At 42.8% G+C, this 19,874-nt stretch overlaps 1 protein-coding gene across 6 annotated transcripts in view; it reads right to left on the bottom strand.

Annotated features, from left to right (window-relative positions):
- The window catches only part of ZNF423 (zinc finger protein 423), a 235,714-nt gene that overhangs the window by 84,289 nt on the left and 131,551 nt on the right, over positions 1–19,874 (bottom strand). For all 6 annotated transcript variants that reach the window (XM_075434002.1, XM_075434004.1, XM_075434003.1 and 3 more), the window contains 2 exons: positions 14,950–18,173; positions 7,955–8,039 (listed from right to left, as the gene is read on the bottom strand). In XM_075434002.1, the coding sequence (XP_075290117.1) occupies positions 7,955–8,039; positions 14,950–18,173 (3,309 nt within the window). The remainder of the gene's footprint in view (positions 1–7,954; positions 8,040–14,949; positions 18,174–19,874) is intronic.

Here is a 19,874-nt window from a genome sequence, read left to right as displayed (position 1 = left end):
AAAATAATAACACAAGAAACAGAAACCCAAGGCTTAGAGTTGGACAAAGTAACACAAGGACCTATTGGCGCAAGCAAATCCCTCTGCCCAAGAGCCCGAGAGAGCACCGTCTCCACTCGGGCAAAGTCTGCAGCAGCGCCGGCAGGACTCCGGCCAGCCCGCAGCACTCACACACAGTGGGATAAGGCTCTCGTGTGTATGGAAACATCATGTATGCTGTTCATCTGTTAAGACAAGTACATTTAGCTTTTTTTCCTAAAATTAGTTTTTCATAATAGCCAGCCACTGCAAAATGAAAGTCTAGTGCATATTGTTAATTAAAGCAAGTCTACATAGAACTGGATATTGAAGCAAGCACTGGATAAATATATGAAGGTTGTACCTTCATTTCTGCATTAAAAGAGCAATTACTTGGTATATGCTTTACAAACATCAAAGTTAAAAAAATATTTCCGAGTTCCTAATGTGTCCATAATTAATTCACACATTCAGCTGTTGAGTCCAGAAATATGTTCCTGTTATTAATTTGCATCTAATGCTTCAAAAACAATCTGGCACATTTATATTTGCCTTAATGCCTGAAAGCTATTACCAAGATAGTGTTTTACAATGTCACCATCGTTGCTACCACGTATATGCTTTAACTAACACCAGCGCTTAGGTCTGAAGAGTTTCCCTCAAGAATTAAACAGTTTTGTTTCAGGACACGATGTCATGATGGTATCTTAATGGAAGGGAATGTACTCACCAAACAGCACCCTGAAACTTTAAATCAATTATAATTCAAGCACTGTGTTAAACAAAATACACAGGAAAATGGGAATTTTACAAGAATTAAAGTTGCCCTTCTGCCAACATTGACTACCTTTATTTCCTATGAAATCAAAGGTGTTTTATTACAAGAGAGATTCTGAGAAGTGTTTGCCGTCCTCAACTCCCAAATCAATGCGGAACAAAGCGCTTCACAAGATCAGGCCTGAGTATCAGAAATGCTTCACATCCTTATCAGAGATGCCCAGGGCTAGTATTTCCACATGTATAAAAGTCAGTTCTGCAAGAATGATCCTTACCTACATGCTTTTCACATACACATGCACCTAGAATCTGTTGTGACAGGCAGGAGTCCAAAACCATCCAAGGGTCCAAATTTTAACTTATATAATATATAAATTCTCAATTTTGTTAAGATCTGAATTTCTGAAAACTACGAGTTGTTAAATCAAAAGATAAAATCATTTGCTTCAATTTTCAAACAGAAGAACATAACTGGGAATATATTGGTTTATGTTTGCTTTTGATTACTATCTCAACCCCTTCACCACTGTGCTGGTTTCATCTCAGTGACTGATCTCGGTATCAGATGCTAATTCTTTTGAACATAAAATCAACTTTCTAAATCGCTGCTTTTTAGAAAATCATTTCTGTTGTTCTAATTGCAATTTGACCTCTTATGAGCAACAAACATTTTGTTATTTTTAAATATTATGTTATTTTTAAATGTTAAAAAATTAACAAACATATTTCGTCATTTTTTGTTTAGAATACTTGTATGCATCTGAAAGAAACGTAACTGTGGATGGATGTTATCCTTCCTCTTTGTGTTTAATTTTGGCAGAGTGTTTCCAGAACTTGAAACATGATCACCAAGGGCAGGAAAGGCAATTCAGATACTTGGAGTCCTACACTACACACAACATATGATACACCACGGCTTAGGGCAGTACTCAGAAAACTCTCCCCATTCCTCCAGACCCGGTGTTTTACTTGGTCGTCCCCATCACATCGAACAGGGCGGTGTTTATCCAGACAGCAGTCCAAGAACCAGACCGCTGAACAATTTCAATGTGACTTCTGGAAGTTTTCCCTCCAGCACTCCCTTCTGTCCCCAGTGGCTCTCAAAGCACAAACAGGGCCTCCTGCTTCACATCGCATACACCCCAACACGTCCAGCCTGCGTCCCCCTCCCTCCCTCGCTGCTCACCAGCATTCAGACAGGAATTTTGACTGGGAGCGGTGGCAATTGCGTGTGTAAGGGCAGGAGCGGCACCAGGGAAGGGCTCTGCTGAGCTCCGACGCATCGGACAGCCTCTAATGAGCAAACAAACACTTCCACTCCTCTGGAGCCAGAGGCAAGCAGGTCCTACCCCAAACCCTGTGTTACAGCACGACCAGGAATCATTATTTTCCCTGTTCTAGCACTAACTGGAACTGACTGGGCCCCAGTTGAGCTTCCCGTGCATGTTTGCCAGGAGACTTTTGTAGAGAAAGGGAGGAAGAAGGGTGGGGACAGTCATTCCTCTTTTTTGAATATTAGATAGAAAACATCCCCCACCTAACTGAGACAGACAGAATTACTGCTATGTCCACTTCTCTTACCCAAACAGCTGAGAGCCCAAGCATGGATATGAACGCGCTTTCACTTAGTACTGGGCACCCTGACCCACTTGGAGAGCAACAAGTCTGTGGAATTTTGTGCACCCTGAAAAATATTAATTAGGGCACCCAGCCTGTCTGTGGGAACAAGACAGCTGTAAAAGCCCAATAGGAAAACCCTGGGCCAAATCCTGATGTTCCCTGCGCAGGGGTCCAAGCAGGAGCTCCCTTGGCAGTGTGGGAAGGGGGAGTGCTGGGGGCCCCTCCCCAGCGCAGCCATGGCTCACGTGCTGTAGGGACATGGCGGTGGCCCCGTGACGGAGTCTGAAGTTCCACGGCTCCCCCAGCCACCAGGGAGAAGCTGCGCTGACAGATTTCCACGCTTCTGGCTGCTGCCATGGCTGCTCAGTGCCCCCCATAGAGCCCATGGCTGCGCACGCCCATCTTCCCCGGCATCTCACAGAGACTGCACATCAGAGGCAGCGGTAGGTGGGGAGATGAGGGGGAGAAGCTTTAAACATTGCCAGGTCAGCGCAACAGGAGGTAAGCAAGTACAGAGGCAGGAAGAACTGCTGAAAGTTTTTGATATACTCCCAGGTGGACTCCCCAATGCCTGTAAATGTTTCAAAGGGGGATCCCCTTTCTGTGGGCATGGAAATGTTTCAAAGAAGCCCCAATCAGTGCAATGTTTCAAAGACCTCTACTCTCTAAAAATTCCACTTTGAACCCCCCTGCCCTGGCTGAAAACATTTCTAAACAGATCCCTTCCTGGCTAACCACAGCTGAGGAGGTCTGTTCTGCAGCTTACAGCCCTCCTACAGGCCCCAGTGTAAAATGAAACAAAACATCTTCCATTTAGCTCCTCTGGGGATGTATCCAGCCTGCTCCTTCCCCAGGGACCCCGCGCAGGACCCAATATGCCTCTGTCTTTGTGCACAGGATATGAAGAGCTGGAGTGCAGAAGGGTAATTTTTCAAAGCGGTGTGTGGGAGTAGCACTGGAAATTCCCTGCATACTGCTTCAAAAAAAATAACCCCCCTACCTCTATGAATTATGAGCAGGGCCTCTGACTTCAGACTGACGAGCTGAGAGGTTGAAGAGGGAGGCACAGCCAACTTAACTGGATGCACTTTTAAGACTACGATGTAAGAAATAGTTGAAGTCTTTAATCATATTATGGACACTGATACTTAAGAGGAGTCGCTGCTACAGAGCAGGGATTCCTTTGTTGACAGTCACTTGAGCAGAATAAAACTAAGCAAGTGCTTAGGATATCTCAACTATTGATTTTGTGTTTCTCCAAGTATGAGAAGAAAGTGCCGCTGAGAGGTCTTGGATTATCAAAGCCAGGGTTTTTTACCTAAAAATTACATGTCAAGGCTAACTTCATTGTCTTGGCTCACTTCAGATTCAAAGGAGAGATAAAAATCTCTCCCTGGAAATGCTTATCCTACTCAAACTCCTATCTTAGATTGGTATCAATCATTCATTTTCCCCAGACGGCATCTCAATGACTATATTAAACTAGACACCTTGATTGTAGACAGATACAAGTTCATTGAGGTGAGTCCGACCCCAAGCTCCCAAGGAGACGCAGTCTGAGGGCAAGCTCCCCTCTGTCCCCCAAACACCCGTATGTTCACCCTGGGATCTCAGCGTACCCCCAGCAGAAACAAATCCTCATCTCTAGATCTTAAATTGACAACGATGACATTAATAATACCTGTGACACAGACCTGGGCTGCAGAAACATCTATATTAGCTTCTTTCTCTCACTGCCCATCTGGCTAGACTTGGTCTAACACAGAGAAGGGAAACTCTTGCACCCCTTATTTTATAAGCAATAAACCAGCCTGAGTGGTAAAGAGGCACATGCTCGTCTCTCCTATGGCCTATATAAGGGATCAAGGCTCTCGGGCTTTGAACAAAGGGCACAGAAGCAAGCCCAACAGGCAATCCATCACTCTCCTTACTATTATAGATGCAGCACTATGCAAATTAACACCAAAAATCAAGCACACCACTTATTGCTGGAGAAATGGTGACATCTAGTCTCGCCTTTCTCTTTCAGTATTCCCCAGTAAAGAGCCAATACCAACAGTGGACTCACTGGCAACAGCTTTTTGGAGGCAGTCATATGTCCTGAAGAAGAGGTGGCCCAAGTGCCTTGTGAACTGTCTGAGATGCCTGGAGTGTAACAAAGCCTGGCTCCTTATTAAAGGTTTTTATACTTCATCCCCGATGGAATGCACCCACAAGTGCTGAGGAAGCTGGTGGATGTCACTGCTGAGCCAGTCTCCATCATCTTTGAGAGGTCCTGGAGGACAGGAGAGGTGCCCGAGGACTGGAGAAAGGCCAATGTCACTCCAATCTTCAAACAGGGCAAGAAGGAGGACCCAGGGAACTACAGCCCGGTCAGCCCCACCTCCACCCTGGGAAAGGTGATGGAGCAGCTTATCCTGGAGGTCATCAACAAGCAAGTGGAGGAAAAGAAGGTTATCAGGAGTAGTCAGCATGGATTCACCAAGGGGAAATCATGCCTGACCAATCTGATAGCTTTCTATGATGACATGACTGGCTGGGTAGATGAAGGGAGAGCCGTGGATGTTGTCTACCTAGACTTCAGCAAGGCTTTCAACACGGTCTCCCATAACATCCTCCTAGGGAAGCTCAGGAAGTGTGGGCTGGATGAGTGGTCGGTGAAGTGGATTGAGAACTGGCTGAATGGCAGAACTCAGAGGGTTGTCATCAGCGGCGCTGAGTCTAGTCGGAGGTAAGTAACTAGTGGTGTCCCCCAGGGGTCAGTACTGGGCCCCATCTTGTTTAACTTCTTCATCAACGACCTGGATGAAGAGTTAGAATGTACCCTCAGCAAGTTTGCTGACGACACCAAACTGGGAGGAGTGGTAGATACACCAGAAGGCTGTGCTGCCATTCAGCGTGACCTGGACAGGCTGGAAAGTTGGGCAGAGAGGAACCTGATGAGGTTCAACAAGGGCAAATGCAGTGTCCTGCACCTGGGGAGGAACAACCCCATGCATCAGTAAAGGCTGGGGGCGGACCTGCTGGAGAGCAGCTCTGCAGAGAGGGACCTGGGTATCCTGGTGGACGATAGGTTGACCACGAGCCAGCAGTGTACCCTGACTGCCAAGAAAGCTAATGGGATCCTGGGATGCATCAAGAAGAGTGTGGCAAGCAGGTAGAGGGAGGTTCTCCTTCCCCTCTACACTGCCCTAGTGAGGCCCCATCTGCAGTGCTGTGTCCAGTTCCGGGCTCCTCAGTTCAAGAAAGATGAGGAGCTACTGGAGAGAGTCCAGCGGAGGGCTACAAGGATGGTGAGGGGACTGGAGCAACTCTCCTATGAGGAGAGGCTGAGGGAGCTGGGCTTGTTCAGCCTGAAGAAGAGAAGGCTGCGAGGGGACCTAATAAATGCTTATAAATATCTGCAGGGTGGGTGTCAGGAGGATGGGGCCAGACTCTTTCCAGTGGTGCCCAGCGACAGGACAAGGGGCAACGGGCACAAACTGAAGCAGAGGAAGTTCTGCCTGAACATGAGGAAGAACTTCTTCCCTCAGAGGGTGACGGAGCACTGGAACAGGCTGCTCAGGGAGGTTGTGGAGTCTCCTTCTCTGGAGATATTCAAGACCCACCTGTACAAGGTCCTGTGCAGCCTGCTGTAGGAGTCCCTGCTTCAACAGGAGGGTGGGACTGGGAGGCCCACAGAGGTCCCTTCCAACCCCGAACATTCTGTGATTCTGTGATTCACTCTTTCCTAAACTGCACCATAAAAAAACTGATGACTTCAACATAAGTTCTTAGTCCATATCTTAGCAAAGAGACACAAAGACATGACCCCGCAACGGAATAATCACGTCTTTTCTTACCATGTCCTGGGATTTACAATGTCCCAGGTGTACAGAAATGAGTCCATATGCACCTTTGTATTTATATAGGCTTCTTCCAAATATGTGTAATAACTTACATATAGCTTCAAGGAAACAATAGGTACAGTTTTCACAAACTGCAGCATCACACTTTTCTCAGCCTCCTATATCTTCTACCACTGTTGTTTTCCAATAGCACTAATAATGAACCTTGTAATGTCATACATATCATTGTGTATTATTCCAGACCGCAGTAATTTGGGGATATACATAAGTAAACACACATCAATTACTGGAAAATTAAGGCATTATGCTTTTGCCCTCTTCCAAGAGCAAAAAGAATTCCCATCTTGTATCAAGCAGAACCTTAACTCAGCACTTCATGACCTTTGTATTTAAAAATCATTTATTAGCTACTGATTCACAAATTAAGTTGAAACAAGTGCTAAGCTTGCCTAAGGACTTCTTTCTTTCAGGCTTCTTAAAAAAAAATCTAGGGGGGAGCTGTATGAAATCACTATGGTCCAATTAACAAGGATCTCACTCTTCAAGCTTGCAAACAAGAGATTACATTAACACCTGCTACAAAAGCAAACATTTTTAGATATCTTCATCTTAACCTGCTTGACATTGACTTCAAACTCCTGCCTGGCTCTCGAATGAAAGTTATCGTAACTGACGTATATTTTTCATTTGGGGGTGGGGGTGCGAAGACTGTGTCAGTCCGTATTTTTCTCTCTCTGGTATTTATGCATAATCCACTTCAAAGATAATAGCAGTTCCATATATGCGTTGACAGGAGAATAGTTTCCTAAATGTAAAATAGTTGAAGGAAAACCATAACGCCTATGGGAGATAAATACTGCATGTGAACATATGAGACACACAGAGTACACTGTAAGGTCCTCGAAGGATCTCATTCAACATATGCCTACAGTGGCATGTGTAAGTAACTCCTTTGTGGTCTATGCATCAAAATAAACTGACCTCTTGGGCCAACACATATATTTATAACATCTGTACAGACAGGAAAAACACTTCTTTGCGTTCATCACAAAAGCAATCATACAGCTGCAGCAGAAATACAACCCATCAGATTACAATAATGCTTTTACTACAAACTCTTGTGACAGGACTTTAGTAGAAGGCAGCACGCACTGATTTTTAAAACACTTATACGTCTGAAAAGTTGAACTTTCTGAAGTCCAGAATTGTTGGAAAAAGAAGAAAAAAACCCACTGAAATAACTCTAAGTGTTTTGTTTTGACAGTGTGCCTCAGGAATTCACCACACTTAGCTGGGAAAATGCTAGCAGTTAAATCTATTCAATGTCATGACATACAAAATTGAAATATAATTGCTCCTAAGTGGTTGACAACTGGCAAGTACTTTTTACACGGATAGAGAGAAATTTATGCTATCAAATGGAAGATACTGTCAAAAGTTTGATTTTAATATAAATGAAAATGCTACATGAGGACTCAAAAGGATAAGGAAAAAAGCTCAGCAGTAACACTTTTATAACCACATACTTAAAAAGCTTTGAAGTGAAGAATCATTACATCAAAATAATTTTCCTTGAAAGATAAAAAAAATAAATTACAGCACGAATATTAACAAGTTATTAGAATAGCGAATTTCAAAGAGTAGCAAAAAACAAGCAGCCGATGAATGGCCTAGTTTAAAGAATGTCTTACCAATCATATGGTTAGCGACATGGATTTGTATCTCTCTCTCATTCTCAAAGGTCATCTGGCACTTGATGCATTGATAGGTCTTTTTCTGTTTAATAACCAAAAAGAGATTAGAGAAAACTGCACTGTAGCATAAGGTAAGTGTGATCATGAATATAGCATGTTATGTGCTTCAACTTTGCTCCACTGAGGTCTTTTCTGCTCGTATAACCCCAACAAGACACCAACTTGGGCTTGGCTTTTCTGGGACTGTAAATAAAATCTCTAATTAACAGCCTGCTTTAGAAGAATTTTTAATTTCAGCTTTAAAAATTTCAAATGGTAGTATTTGAAAATCTGATTAAGTACGTCAGCCATAATCAGATTACTCATGTCATTTAACCCATTGCAGTAAAAATTCCTGCACAGTGAAATAAAAGACATTAAAAAGGTAACTCTGTTTTCAGAAAAAGAGATCAACTTTCTCAGAAAATTCCATCTTTGGTTAAAGTCAAAATACAGTAGGCAAAACACCTATAGTTACTTGGGGAAGTGAAGGTCAAAAGGTAAAAATACATTTTGTAATGGTCTCCCATCAGAAATCCTGAAAAAAACGCATTACCACGAAGAATGGTTTCCTAGCACAATCTGTTGTGTATTTTCTCTGTTTCAAAGTCATACCAGGGAGGCTTAGCTGCAGAAGTCAGGAGATAGTGTGAAGAGGCAATTACATGAACCATTTACTCAAATCGGGAAAACGGGGTTTGCACTCAGATTGACAGTGGTGCCTGTACTCGTGCAACATGACAGGAAAAAAATCCAAGAAATCATTTCGAGAAATTAAAATGCATGTTGACATCTAAGCTAGGAAAAAAAACCCCACTAATGCTAAGCTTTTGTACACTGGCAAAAACTCTTTTTCCCAAAGAAGGAGTACAGTGTTTTGGTCTAACGTGCATGCTCGATTACTGCATGGGAACATGCTATCTAAATAGACATCTTTTGACATGCAGTTTAGAAAAATTGGGCCTTTTGTGCCTACTTCTTCCTAGAAAATAACTCCTACTGCAACACTTGCCACCAGGCATGAGCATGAGGTCCATATCCTTACGGCTAGAGTGGATGGCAGCAGAATGTATGTGAAATCTCCATGCGCTGGCCACAAGCTCAGTTAGCCGAGGGATGGATGAGGACCTCAAGCCATTAGCACTGAGAAACCCCAATCAGTAAACAACACCCTCTTAACTTTTTTGAAGCAAAGCATTTTGCGGTTATTTTCCGTGCACTTTTCGATGTACATGATTTTTTCGTACAGCCTCCACCCCACACCTAGGCAGACAATTCCATTTTTAGGACAGCACTAATAAGTCAGAAGTTTTGAGTTAAACAGAGGAGTTGCTGTCACCCCCTCTGCGCATGGGATCCAATTTCCTCAAGCACCTGCTGAGTAAAGAACAAATTAGGTGCTGCCAAGAGCTTCTTAACTACTTCCCATGTCATCAATGGCAACAAGTTAGCCTGCTGGAGGTTAATGAACATGCTGCAATACCATAATAACAAATGCACCAGTCTATGGATGTTATGCGTATTCCATGAATTCTGTACGCAGTATGTGTTTGTGCATAGGCAGGCCTTTCTAGGCTAAAATAACAATGGGTGATTAATGTGATAATAGGAAGAAGGCTCTACTCCGTTGGCTGAAACCTGACACAGCCAACCATATAAAAAGAAATAGTTTGGATTGGCTGGTTATCCTTAGGCAGCTCAAGAAAGTATCCTCCTGGAGTCCATTTGGAAATCAAGGCTATTAATGGAAAAGCAGCTGGATTTCTGCAGCACTCTTTCTTGGGAATCTATTCCAGCAGACAAGCACAGCACACATACGTACACATGTCCTCTCAAACACTGGCATACACATGCTGAGGGCTCCTAACTTTAAAAACAAAACAAAACAAAACACAAAAAAACATTGGAAGAGAAAAATTGGATTGGGCGGTGAATGATTCATGTGGTCACATTTAAAATTTGAAATCTTCCCCTTCTTTAAAACTTCAAAGCCGACTAAGTTCCGTGCCTTGTTCAACACTTACCTCTGCTACGAGGGTTCCCTAAGTAACTAGCTAAAAAGGACAACATTTCAGCTCAAGTCTATTTCAAACCTTTAAAGTTCTATTAAACACAGACAAATAATTCGGTTTTTTAATTGATTTCAGTGCTTCTGAAAGCTACTTACTAACAGATCTGGAGACAGGATGTCTTTGTTTATCCACAGACCCAGGGCAAACTCCTCCACACCATTTCACAAACTTATAAAACACTCCGCTTGGCATGACCACCCCTCAGAGAAGCCGGCAGATTTCAGACTTCCTCGGAGTATTAACTCTAGCTTCAGCTGAGACACAGGCATGCAACAGAGCAGCTTAACTGAGGCGATGGCTCTTGTGATAGGGTACCCCTCTTGATATGGAGGGAGGGTAACAAACGGCCTCATACAGGCCATGAAATAACTACTGCTAGATTAGCACCCAAATGTATATGCAAGAGATGGAAGAGCTGATTTTTTGGCTCATTAAGAATTCTCTTTAAAAGAATGTCACAAAACCAGACTTCCATTCTCAGGAAATGGGGTGTGCTAGTTTTAATACAAGGTTCTGCTATTTGTGGTACCAAACACGTTCTTCTACGACCATTTTTGTGGACATCATGGCTTCATGAACATTATTAATAGGTCAGTTATCTCTTTTTAAAGTTCACAAGTGGTGACAACAAAGGTGCCCAGATTCTGAGGAGCTAACAGAGTCTAGGTGACGTAAGAGACCAGATGAGCAAGCCTTCAGCTGAGAGCTCAGTCCCCGTAAGTCAAGATAGTTAATGCTAATCTTGGCACAAAATAGTAGTAATAACAACAGAGGGTTCTGGTTTCTTTTCTGAAGTAACTATTGTTCCCATGGGTTTTCCAGACTGTCCTCCATTAAATCTGGAAATGGTTTCCTGTTCTACAAAGAAAATATTCCTCCATTCAAGTGGATTTACAAGGGAAGAGAAGAGGTGCAGGGGAGAACAAAGAGAAGGAATTGAATCCAAAAAAGTGTGGAGAAGAACAGAACTGAGTAAAGGAGCACAGCGGGGTTCATTCCTCCAACTTTCTATGCCACCTCCTTTGCTTCTTCAGTCTAAATAACCCAGGTGGGCTAAACCGAGTAACACCATTCAAGATAGAAATTTAACTGAAGTCCAAGTATTTGCCATTGTCAGTGTTAAAGAAGCACTGTTCATGATAACTATGGTACAAAATAAGCATAAATCTGTGTTAGGGAAAGAGCAGCTTGAAAGCAACTATTTACAGAAATCTCAATGCTAAACAACTCGTCGAGTTTTTCAAGCCATGCACATTCCTCTAGAAGACATGTTAAAAGGAATTAATAAAATGCATTCAAACTGAAGCTCCTATGCACAGAAATGTGTTCAGAAAAACATGAAAGCATTACCTCTGATGCGATCGTAACAGAATAAAAAAAGGTCTTGAGCTATACATGTGCCAGATACTGGAATGGTATCTCCACTTGTGGTGCTCATTTAAAAAAAACCTTTTAGTCCTAACCAAACAGAATAGCTCACGTAAAACTCTAAGAATCAAACATAAATTGATGTTAGAGCAATCTTTTACTACTAAGGTATACTTCATCTATTCCTCTTAGTGATGTTCCTTACAGAATCCCATTGACTTGACTTTAAATCTCCGAATAAGAAATCCTCTGATGCAGCTGTTGCCAAGTACACAAGGCAAAAACTTTGTCCATCTGGAAATCTATCTTTGTTGGCCATCATGATTGGATCCTAGTTAGACGTCCGAGAAACCAAGGTGATCAATTTACAGATAATTCTTCCTGGCTGTTTACAATACTAAAATCTAAGTGAGGAAGACAGAATACAGCAGCATTTTCAAGGGTTATGTGATTTCTCCTTCATTTTTATGGATTAAAAAAACCCAAACCCCCAAACTGCCAAGCAATGCCGAGTGTTTTTTAATCCTCTTCTAGCTGCCTCCAACTGATTTTCAGAACTAAACCTCCAAAAATTCAATAGTAAAAACCAAAACCAAAATATAACAAAATATTCATACTCCCTTTGTGGTGCTAAATCCATGTGCATATATACACAAACTTAAACACATATAGTAAAAAGGAATTGTTCTTTTTCTCCTGCTCTGCCTTTTTTTCTTCCCAAATATTTTCATTTTTTATTCATGAAAAGATAATATTTGTTTTCTTCCCTTCTTTCACTTTGGGGTTAAACCTTCATTTAATTTTTTTTTCTGAAATTCTGTTAGACTTCCACACTCTCTTCTTCAGTTGAAGAAATGTAACTGCTGGTGGAGCGATTTCTGACATTGAAAGAAGTTATGAATTCTGTATGTCACTGTCATCTTTTCCATTTGCTTGGATTTCGTTCTGCTTATTCTTATTTACTCTGAAATATATACCCACTACTTAAAATCTAATCTCCCTATATTTTCTTTCTGACTGTACCTTGTCCTAATTTTCAACTGCTTTTCTGTTTAAGAAAGAAAAATCAATACGGTGTTTAAAAAAGAAATGTAGAAGTGCTCCAGAATTGGAGAGAAGCAGCTCTTCTCTGGACATTTGCAGATTACTCTCTGTGCATTGTGCACTTAAGATTGCTCCAGTAAAACGGGATTTTACCTGTGTGCATCACGTTAACAAGATGACAAGAGAGATTGTGTTCAACTTGCTTAGCTTCACTATGAAGCCAGTGAAATTAAGTAAATGCTGTTCTTGAAATACAGGGATTTATCAGCATTTAAAAGACTGCACAATTCTTTGAAAAACCCCTGTGTTAGGCTGACACATAGGGCACTCATTGCCTTGAGAAACCCGAGTGAAACACCAATAGTTTCCACATGAACTGATATCAGAATTCAGGTCTTGTACCTATAATGAAGGGTAAGACAGAGAATTATTCTGAATAACAGTATATCTATTCCTGGGATGCATACCATAAAGGTCTCTGATATTAGCATATGTGCAGGCCACAGACACCTGTTCAAGGTACCATGCGCCATCATCACAAATGCAGATTTTTCATTATCTTCTACAAAGGAACTAAGAACTTTCCTCATGGGATGAAATTCAAAGCATTTACCTTATTGAAGAACTTAAAACTTTCCCCTGAGAGAACAAGTATGGAAGCTGTCACTGAAAAGCAAGAGTTAAAGCAAGAAATAAGAGCAGAAAATGGCAATGTATTCTGCTTCTGATAGTCAATAGGAAAGAAAAGGTAGTACTTCAGGCTATAGGCACAGCCGTATGAAGTAAGAAATAGTCCTACCTGAGAGAACAGAGGTGTTTTAAAAAATTTAGAAGGAAATAAAGGCCTAAGGAGGAGGAAGAAGAACAACCTAGCCAGAGCCCCGGCCAAACTCTCAAACCTATCACACCGAAGGAGGGATATTTCCGTTCCTCATTCTTCTGCAGAATGAGATGTGTGTGCCTGGAGGCTTAGTCACACATTCACTGCACCCAGAGGGGAAGGGAAAAGAAAAAAAAGGAAATTAAACTTTCTGTGGGATTCTCTCAGATATCTGGAACGGGGCACTGAGGCCAGTGGGTGCCAGGACAGACAATGTCGTGCTCAGAGATGGCTGCGCACAGCCCAGCTCGGCCAGACGCTGCTGCCTCGCATGCCCCGGCGCTGAGCCAGAGCTGACAAGTCCTGCTGGGGACACGGCCTGCACCAGCTCGACTGGAGGCATCTCCGTCTGCATCCTCAGGGCTTACTTTGGGTCTTCTCTTACTGAGCTGCTGGTGTTCTAGTTGAATGGTATTTCAGGTTCTTTTAATGCAGTAAGATGTGTTTGTGGGTGCTTTAATTAGCAGATTGACATAAACAGGCATCTACGTCTGGAATTATTCATTAGGAGTTGGGTGCCTAATTTCCTTAGATACTTCTGAAAATCTCACCCCATCATGTTTAATTAAAAATGTCAGATGATATCAATACTCAGATGTGTCTGCTGTTGGTCTCCCGAGAAGATTTCCAAAATCTACTTCTCATTCCATCTGTTCCTGACAGAGGAAGGACTGACTTGGCCCATTCTTGAACCAAAACGTCAACAAATAATTTTAAAAGACTATAAACTGCAAATGATATTAATCTCCTGAGTAGACTTCTGAAACCTTGCTTGGATCTGCATGTTCCCAAGTATCTTGTAAGCTAAGAAATGGGAAAGCAGGCTATCCGTGAACACTGAAGGAAAGCACACTTAGATGTAACCTACATTAGAAAATAATTTCCAGCTTTGCTAAGAAAACTACTTATCTTACAGGAGGGCCATGAAGCAGATCCTTTTAAAATCACTTTTAAAATCATACACACACACAAGCACACATGTGTGCACACAGACATCCAAGTAGCCTCACAGCGTTCACTCTGACAGACATCCATAAGATTAAGCTCTTTAGCACAGAGATTTGGTTTAGGTGAAATTTCAGGGGGTAGGGTGGAATTCACTACATTGTTCCTCAAAAGTTCCTTTATCCTCCTGCTCATGTTTAGTCCCCTGGTAAGAAATAATCTCATTCCTCAAGTATGACAGATAAGATTTTGTTTGTTTGTTTCAGGTACTCTCAGCATCTCCTTTTCTCATGGAAATGCCCCAGTTTTTCCAGATCTGCCAGTTCAGTGGCATCAGAATTAACGGACAAACTCAACCCCCACTATTCAAGTGTCCCAGCTCTCTGTTGGTAAATCTAGGGCAGTTTTATGACAAAAAATCTAATGCGCTGCCACTAGAAATCAAGCAGCCTGTAAGGCTGAGCAACATCTAATTTTTCTATGTGCATTACTTTATCTTTCCTCCTGTTTTGTCGGTTTTTTAGTAGCACAAGTAATTTTATAAGGTGACAGTTTAAAAAAAAAAACAAACATCAGATCAGTTCTCAGTCACATTGAAGGTCTACATTTTATCCCTCAGACATTTAAAGTTCTGATGTACTTACTCTGGGAACAGGGGATGTCTGGGTACCTTTCCTTTGGCCACTAGTCTCAGGCGTCAGGTCTCGGTGGTCTACCTGAATGTGGCTCTCTAGGTCTTCAGCACTTTCAAATTTGACACTACACTCTGGACACCTCAGACTGCCACACGGTCTCTCGTTCACCTCCTGTGGAGTCAAGCCCGAAGACTGTCCATTGGTGCTCCTGGTCATGCATCCAGCACACAGGCCATAGGGAAGGCCATTCACATCTAACTTTACCAAGTCCTGCTTATTCCGGAACTCCTTCAAGCACAACGCACACTTGTAGAGTTTTTGCAAGGCCTGGCCATTGGGCGATGAGGTTGCAGAGTTTCCTGCCAACTTCTGCATGTGGAACGTCCCGTGAATTTTCAGCTCCAGGGTAGAGGTGACCGTCTGCATGCAGACAACACAGCGAAACCCGGTGAGGGAGTTTCTGAGATCTGGATGCATCTGGCAGTGCTCGATGAACTCCTCCTCGCTCTGCAGCGGCATTTTGCAGATCCGACATGTCCCTGTATCCAAACTCTTGCTGTGAGTGACTTTGTGCTCTGTCAGGGTCAGGAGTGATGGGAAACGTTCCCCACAGATGGGGCACATGTAGTGTTTAGCTGGGCCTCGATGGGTCTGCATGTGCTCTCTCAGGCCATTTTCTGAGAAAAAGGTCCTTGAGCAGATATTACACTTGTGACTACCTTTGATGAATTCTGCTTTCTTCCTAGAACAGTCATCCTCCCCAGGCCTGATGTTATGATCTCTCAAACGATGGTTCTGCAAGAGGACCTCCATAGTGTAGGCAGCCCCACAAATGTCACAGCCATACATGGGCTCAGAAGCATCTACATCATCTTCACTGGCTTCATGACTATTGGAAGTATCTGGATTCTTCATTAACATGTTCTGGATATCTGCCCCTTCTGTCTTCTTATTTGTTGGGGTCATGCCATTAGCTGTACCATTCTCAGTGCTAGCATCAAAAACACAATGTTTTTCCCGCAAATGCTTTTCAAGCAAGATGATGGCATGAAAAGCTTTGCTACAAAACTTGCAGTTGTATTTTTTGCTGTGGGTTGTGATGTGGCACTGCAGTTCTACCTCTGTGCTAAAGGTCTCACCACAGAAGATGCATTTGTGAGACTTTGACGGATTCCCCAAGTGACTATGCTTCACATGGATCTGGAGATCCACCTCCTTCCTAAAATCCCAGTTACAGGCTGTGCAACGATACATCTTCTTTTCATTGCTATGCTTGACTGCCAGATGCACTTGGATAGATACCTTGGAATCAAAAACTTCTTGGCAAAGGGTGCAGTGATACAACACAAAAGTATGCATGTCCAACAAATGCTTCTGCAAATCATCCACTGAAGAAAACTGTTTGTCGCAGCTCTCACATACATAATGAGTTGAAGTTGTCATGTAATGTATGGTGAGATGTTGCAGAAGAGACTCCTGGGAATCAAAGTCCTCTTTACACTGAGGGCAAGACTGTTTCCTCAACAGCAACTCCAAATGCAGCTTTAAATGGGTTTGAAAACTTTCAAAATTTGAGAACTTTAGATCGCACTGATTGCATGGGTATTCACCATTAGACACTGAGTTTACGCTAGCAGAAAGCCGTTGCCTTTTAGGGGAAGAGACTTCAACATCGGAAGAAACTGGACTCTGCTCTGCTTTTGACTTCTTATTGTGTGCCAGAGGAATGTTCTTGTGGTTTTCTTTAATATGCTTTGTCAGCTTCAGGATGGAGCCAAAAATGGGGGAGTTTGTGCAATAAGGGCATGAATAAACTTCCATAAAAGACTGCGTTGGCTGAATGACAGGGGAATCCAATTTTGAATTTCCTACATTGCAGTGAGTCTGCTGAATATGCTCAGTCAGGGTTGCTTCGGTCAGAAAGCCCATGGAGCACTGGTTACAGAAGAAAGCGTTGTTGCCATCCTGAGGGGTAGCATTTGGGCCACAGTGAGTAATACGGATATGTTCTTGTAAGCTATTGATATCTGCAAACATCTCTGGGCAATAGTTACAGTGAAAGGCAGAAATGTTGCTAAACTGCATCATGGGATAGGCATGGTTTTTGTGCACCTTTCTCACGTGTTCATTCAAGTTGTACAGTGTAGGCATGGAATCAAGGCAGATCTGGCACGTGTGGCTTTGCTGAGGTTTGTCTGCATGAATGGTCTTCAGGTGGATCTCCAGAACAGCAAGGCTGTTGAAGTCGCGCTTTGAGCAGTAAGGGCAGCTGTAGGTAAGTTTAGACCAGTTCTGGCCTTCCTCTCTGTCCATAGACCTGATCTTCTTTTGTCCTCTCAAAGGCTTTAAGGTTGAATCTGGGGTGGAACCTCTTTCCACTGACGCGCTGGAGTCAGGCGTTGCGCTGCTCATGGACGCCACGCTCCCCAAGACTGGGTCAGGGCTGATGCTGTGGTTGCTGGAGTCAGGTTGTCTGTGGCTGTCCAAGTGGCAATAGACTTCCTCCACCGAGGAAAACTGCTCCGGGCACATAGGGCACTTGTGTTTTTTGTTGGCATGGGCTTGATGAATGTGTGAGAGCAGCGAGTTTTCGTCTGCAAATACTTCAGGGCAATGAATACACTGCAAATCTGCCTTCTCGGAAAGCTGTGGGTGGCGTGTCATTACGTGCTTCTCCAAATCTTCAGTCTGACTGAATGTCTCTTCACAGTAATCACACATAAAATCATCCTTCTTCACCTCTTTCTCTGACTTTGCCATATGTTCCTTGTTCTTTTTATGAGCTTGCATGTGACTCTGCAATGAGCTGGTAGATGAAAACCCACGTTTACACACAGTACACTTGAATGGTTTGCTGGAGCTGTGGGTTTTCAGGTGAATTTTGAGGTGGTCGCTGCGAGAGAACGCAGCCTCACATTCATGGCAATGGTACTTTTTATCCCCTGTGTGAAGCTTTATGTGGCGATCTCGACTTCTCTTGTGCTTAAAAAGCCGGCTACAGTAGGTGCATTTGAAAGGTAGTTTGTCACTGTGGATCTGCTCGTGCCTTTTAAGGTAGCTCAGGCGAATGAAGGACTTATCACAAAACTGACAGGGATACGGCAGGCCAGTCCCCCCTTCCTCCTCCCCGATGCCGAGATCACACCCATCTCCTATCATCTGAGTGGGTGATGCAACATCTTTGCTGGAGGGAGATGAAGCCACCCAGGAGAGTTGTGGGTCGTCATCACCATCTGTAATGGGAAAGCAGAAAGGAGATTAAAAACAATTCCCAGTGCATCTGTGAAATAAGGACAAAGCTCTCAACAACACTATGGGCTTCTGCTACTACAGCACAAAAAAAAAATCAACTAAAAAAAAATGTCTCTTGAATTTCAAAGGAGGCTTGAGAAAGAGAAATAAAAACATATTTGTGCACATAATTCACAAATATGCCAACATGTATTAATAAAAATAATTTTTCTTTAGCAGATTTAACACCCGCTCACTGTACTGTAAAGCAATAAACAATGAATAAGAAAGCAAAACACAATGTGCAATGAAGCAATACAAACATTTCAAAAAGCTACAGTGTTAAGTGATCACCTGTGATTTTGTGGGTCTTTTTAAACGCTACATCGAGATAATTTTAAGTAATGTCTCCATTAAACAAAATCCTTCAGCTCTGTCTCAAAACTGTAACAGAACGAGAAGCTGCTCAAAAGCAGAGTCGAACATCTAGGCGAAATAAAAGCATCAGATTTGAGACATCTCAAGAAAGTCAGAGAAGAGGTCTGCACCATTACCACATTCATTCGTATGAAAGGTAATGTTGCCTGCTTGGTACAAAAACAAACAACTTGAAAAAGCCCAGAAAATCACCATTGGAGATCTCAAAACACCACGAAAGAATCAACTTCAGGATAAACCAACAATGGCCCAGCCTCTGTTTTAATAACTATTCCCTTTGCTCAATATGAGGCTTTGGAAAATATTTTATAATTTGATATTATCATAAAGAAACACAGCACCAACTCCAGCAGCAAAACGGTCATTTAGGAAAAAAACATAAAATGTTGGCAGCTTTCATAAACAGAATTGTTAACAAGAAACAGAAGAGAGCGAGTTCAAATATCCCAATTCCAATAAATGCGGAGATGTTGAGTGAAGCGAAAATGCCACTAGTCCGATATAAAAGTGAATCACGGAACGAAGCAAAAATAAAATTCATGTAAATGAGGCAAGGCGCTGGCCACATATACATTTGGAGATTCAAAAAAGGAACCGGTTCTCCAGATACATTGTCCTTATAAAACATTTAATGTTCCTACTTCAGCTCTTACTAAAACAAACCAATAAAAAACTCCCCAACTGTGCATGTAGGCTGCCACACGCACACTCCTTGTGCCTGCCAACTACAGAGTCACCAGACGGAGAAGAGCACATGTATGGCAGAGAAGCTCTCAAAGAAAGGCTCGGCTAAGGAGGATATCACCACCGTAAGAACCTAGCTCCTGTGGCACCGTTTCTCTGGCAGAGACCTTCCTTTTCATCCCAGGAAAAGAGAGCAGAGCTACCCTGGCCAAACGAAACCAAACACACCAAACAACTCTTCCGGCACGACGGGTCTGCCTGTCTTCTGGGATGTGCAGGTCAGGCGCCCGCTCCCCTCAGAGCTCTGCTCCTCCGTTTAACTGAACCTCCTGCTCCCAAGTGAAGCCGGACACCAAGAACGTGCTTCCTCCTGCTCCCAAAATGCACCCCGGCTCCCAGCAAGCACCCGTGCTTCTAAGGTGCTCAAGGTCTTTGTGCTCAACTAACTCCTCCGAGCCTGGCCAAGCCTGAACCTAAAACCCAGGTGACAAGTCCCTGGTTTTTACATAAACTCTTCTCAGGCTTCATTAATGTTCCTACTTCAGCTCTTACTAAATTTTAAGTAATGTCTCCATTAAACA

This window comes from Opisthocomus hoazin, chromosome 12 (assembly GCF_030867145.1).
Source record: "Opisthocomus hoazin isolate bOpiHoa1 chromosome 12, bOpiHoa1.hap1, whole genome shotgun sequence".
NCBI classification, from domain to species: Eukaryota; Metazoa; Chordata; class Aves; order Opisthocomiformes; family Opisthocomidae; genus Opisthocomus; species Opisthocomus hoazin.
This window is presented reverse-complemented; position numbering and strand designations above follow the sequence as displayed.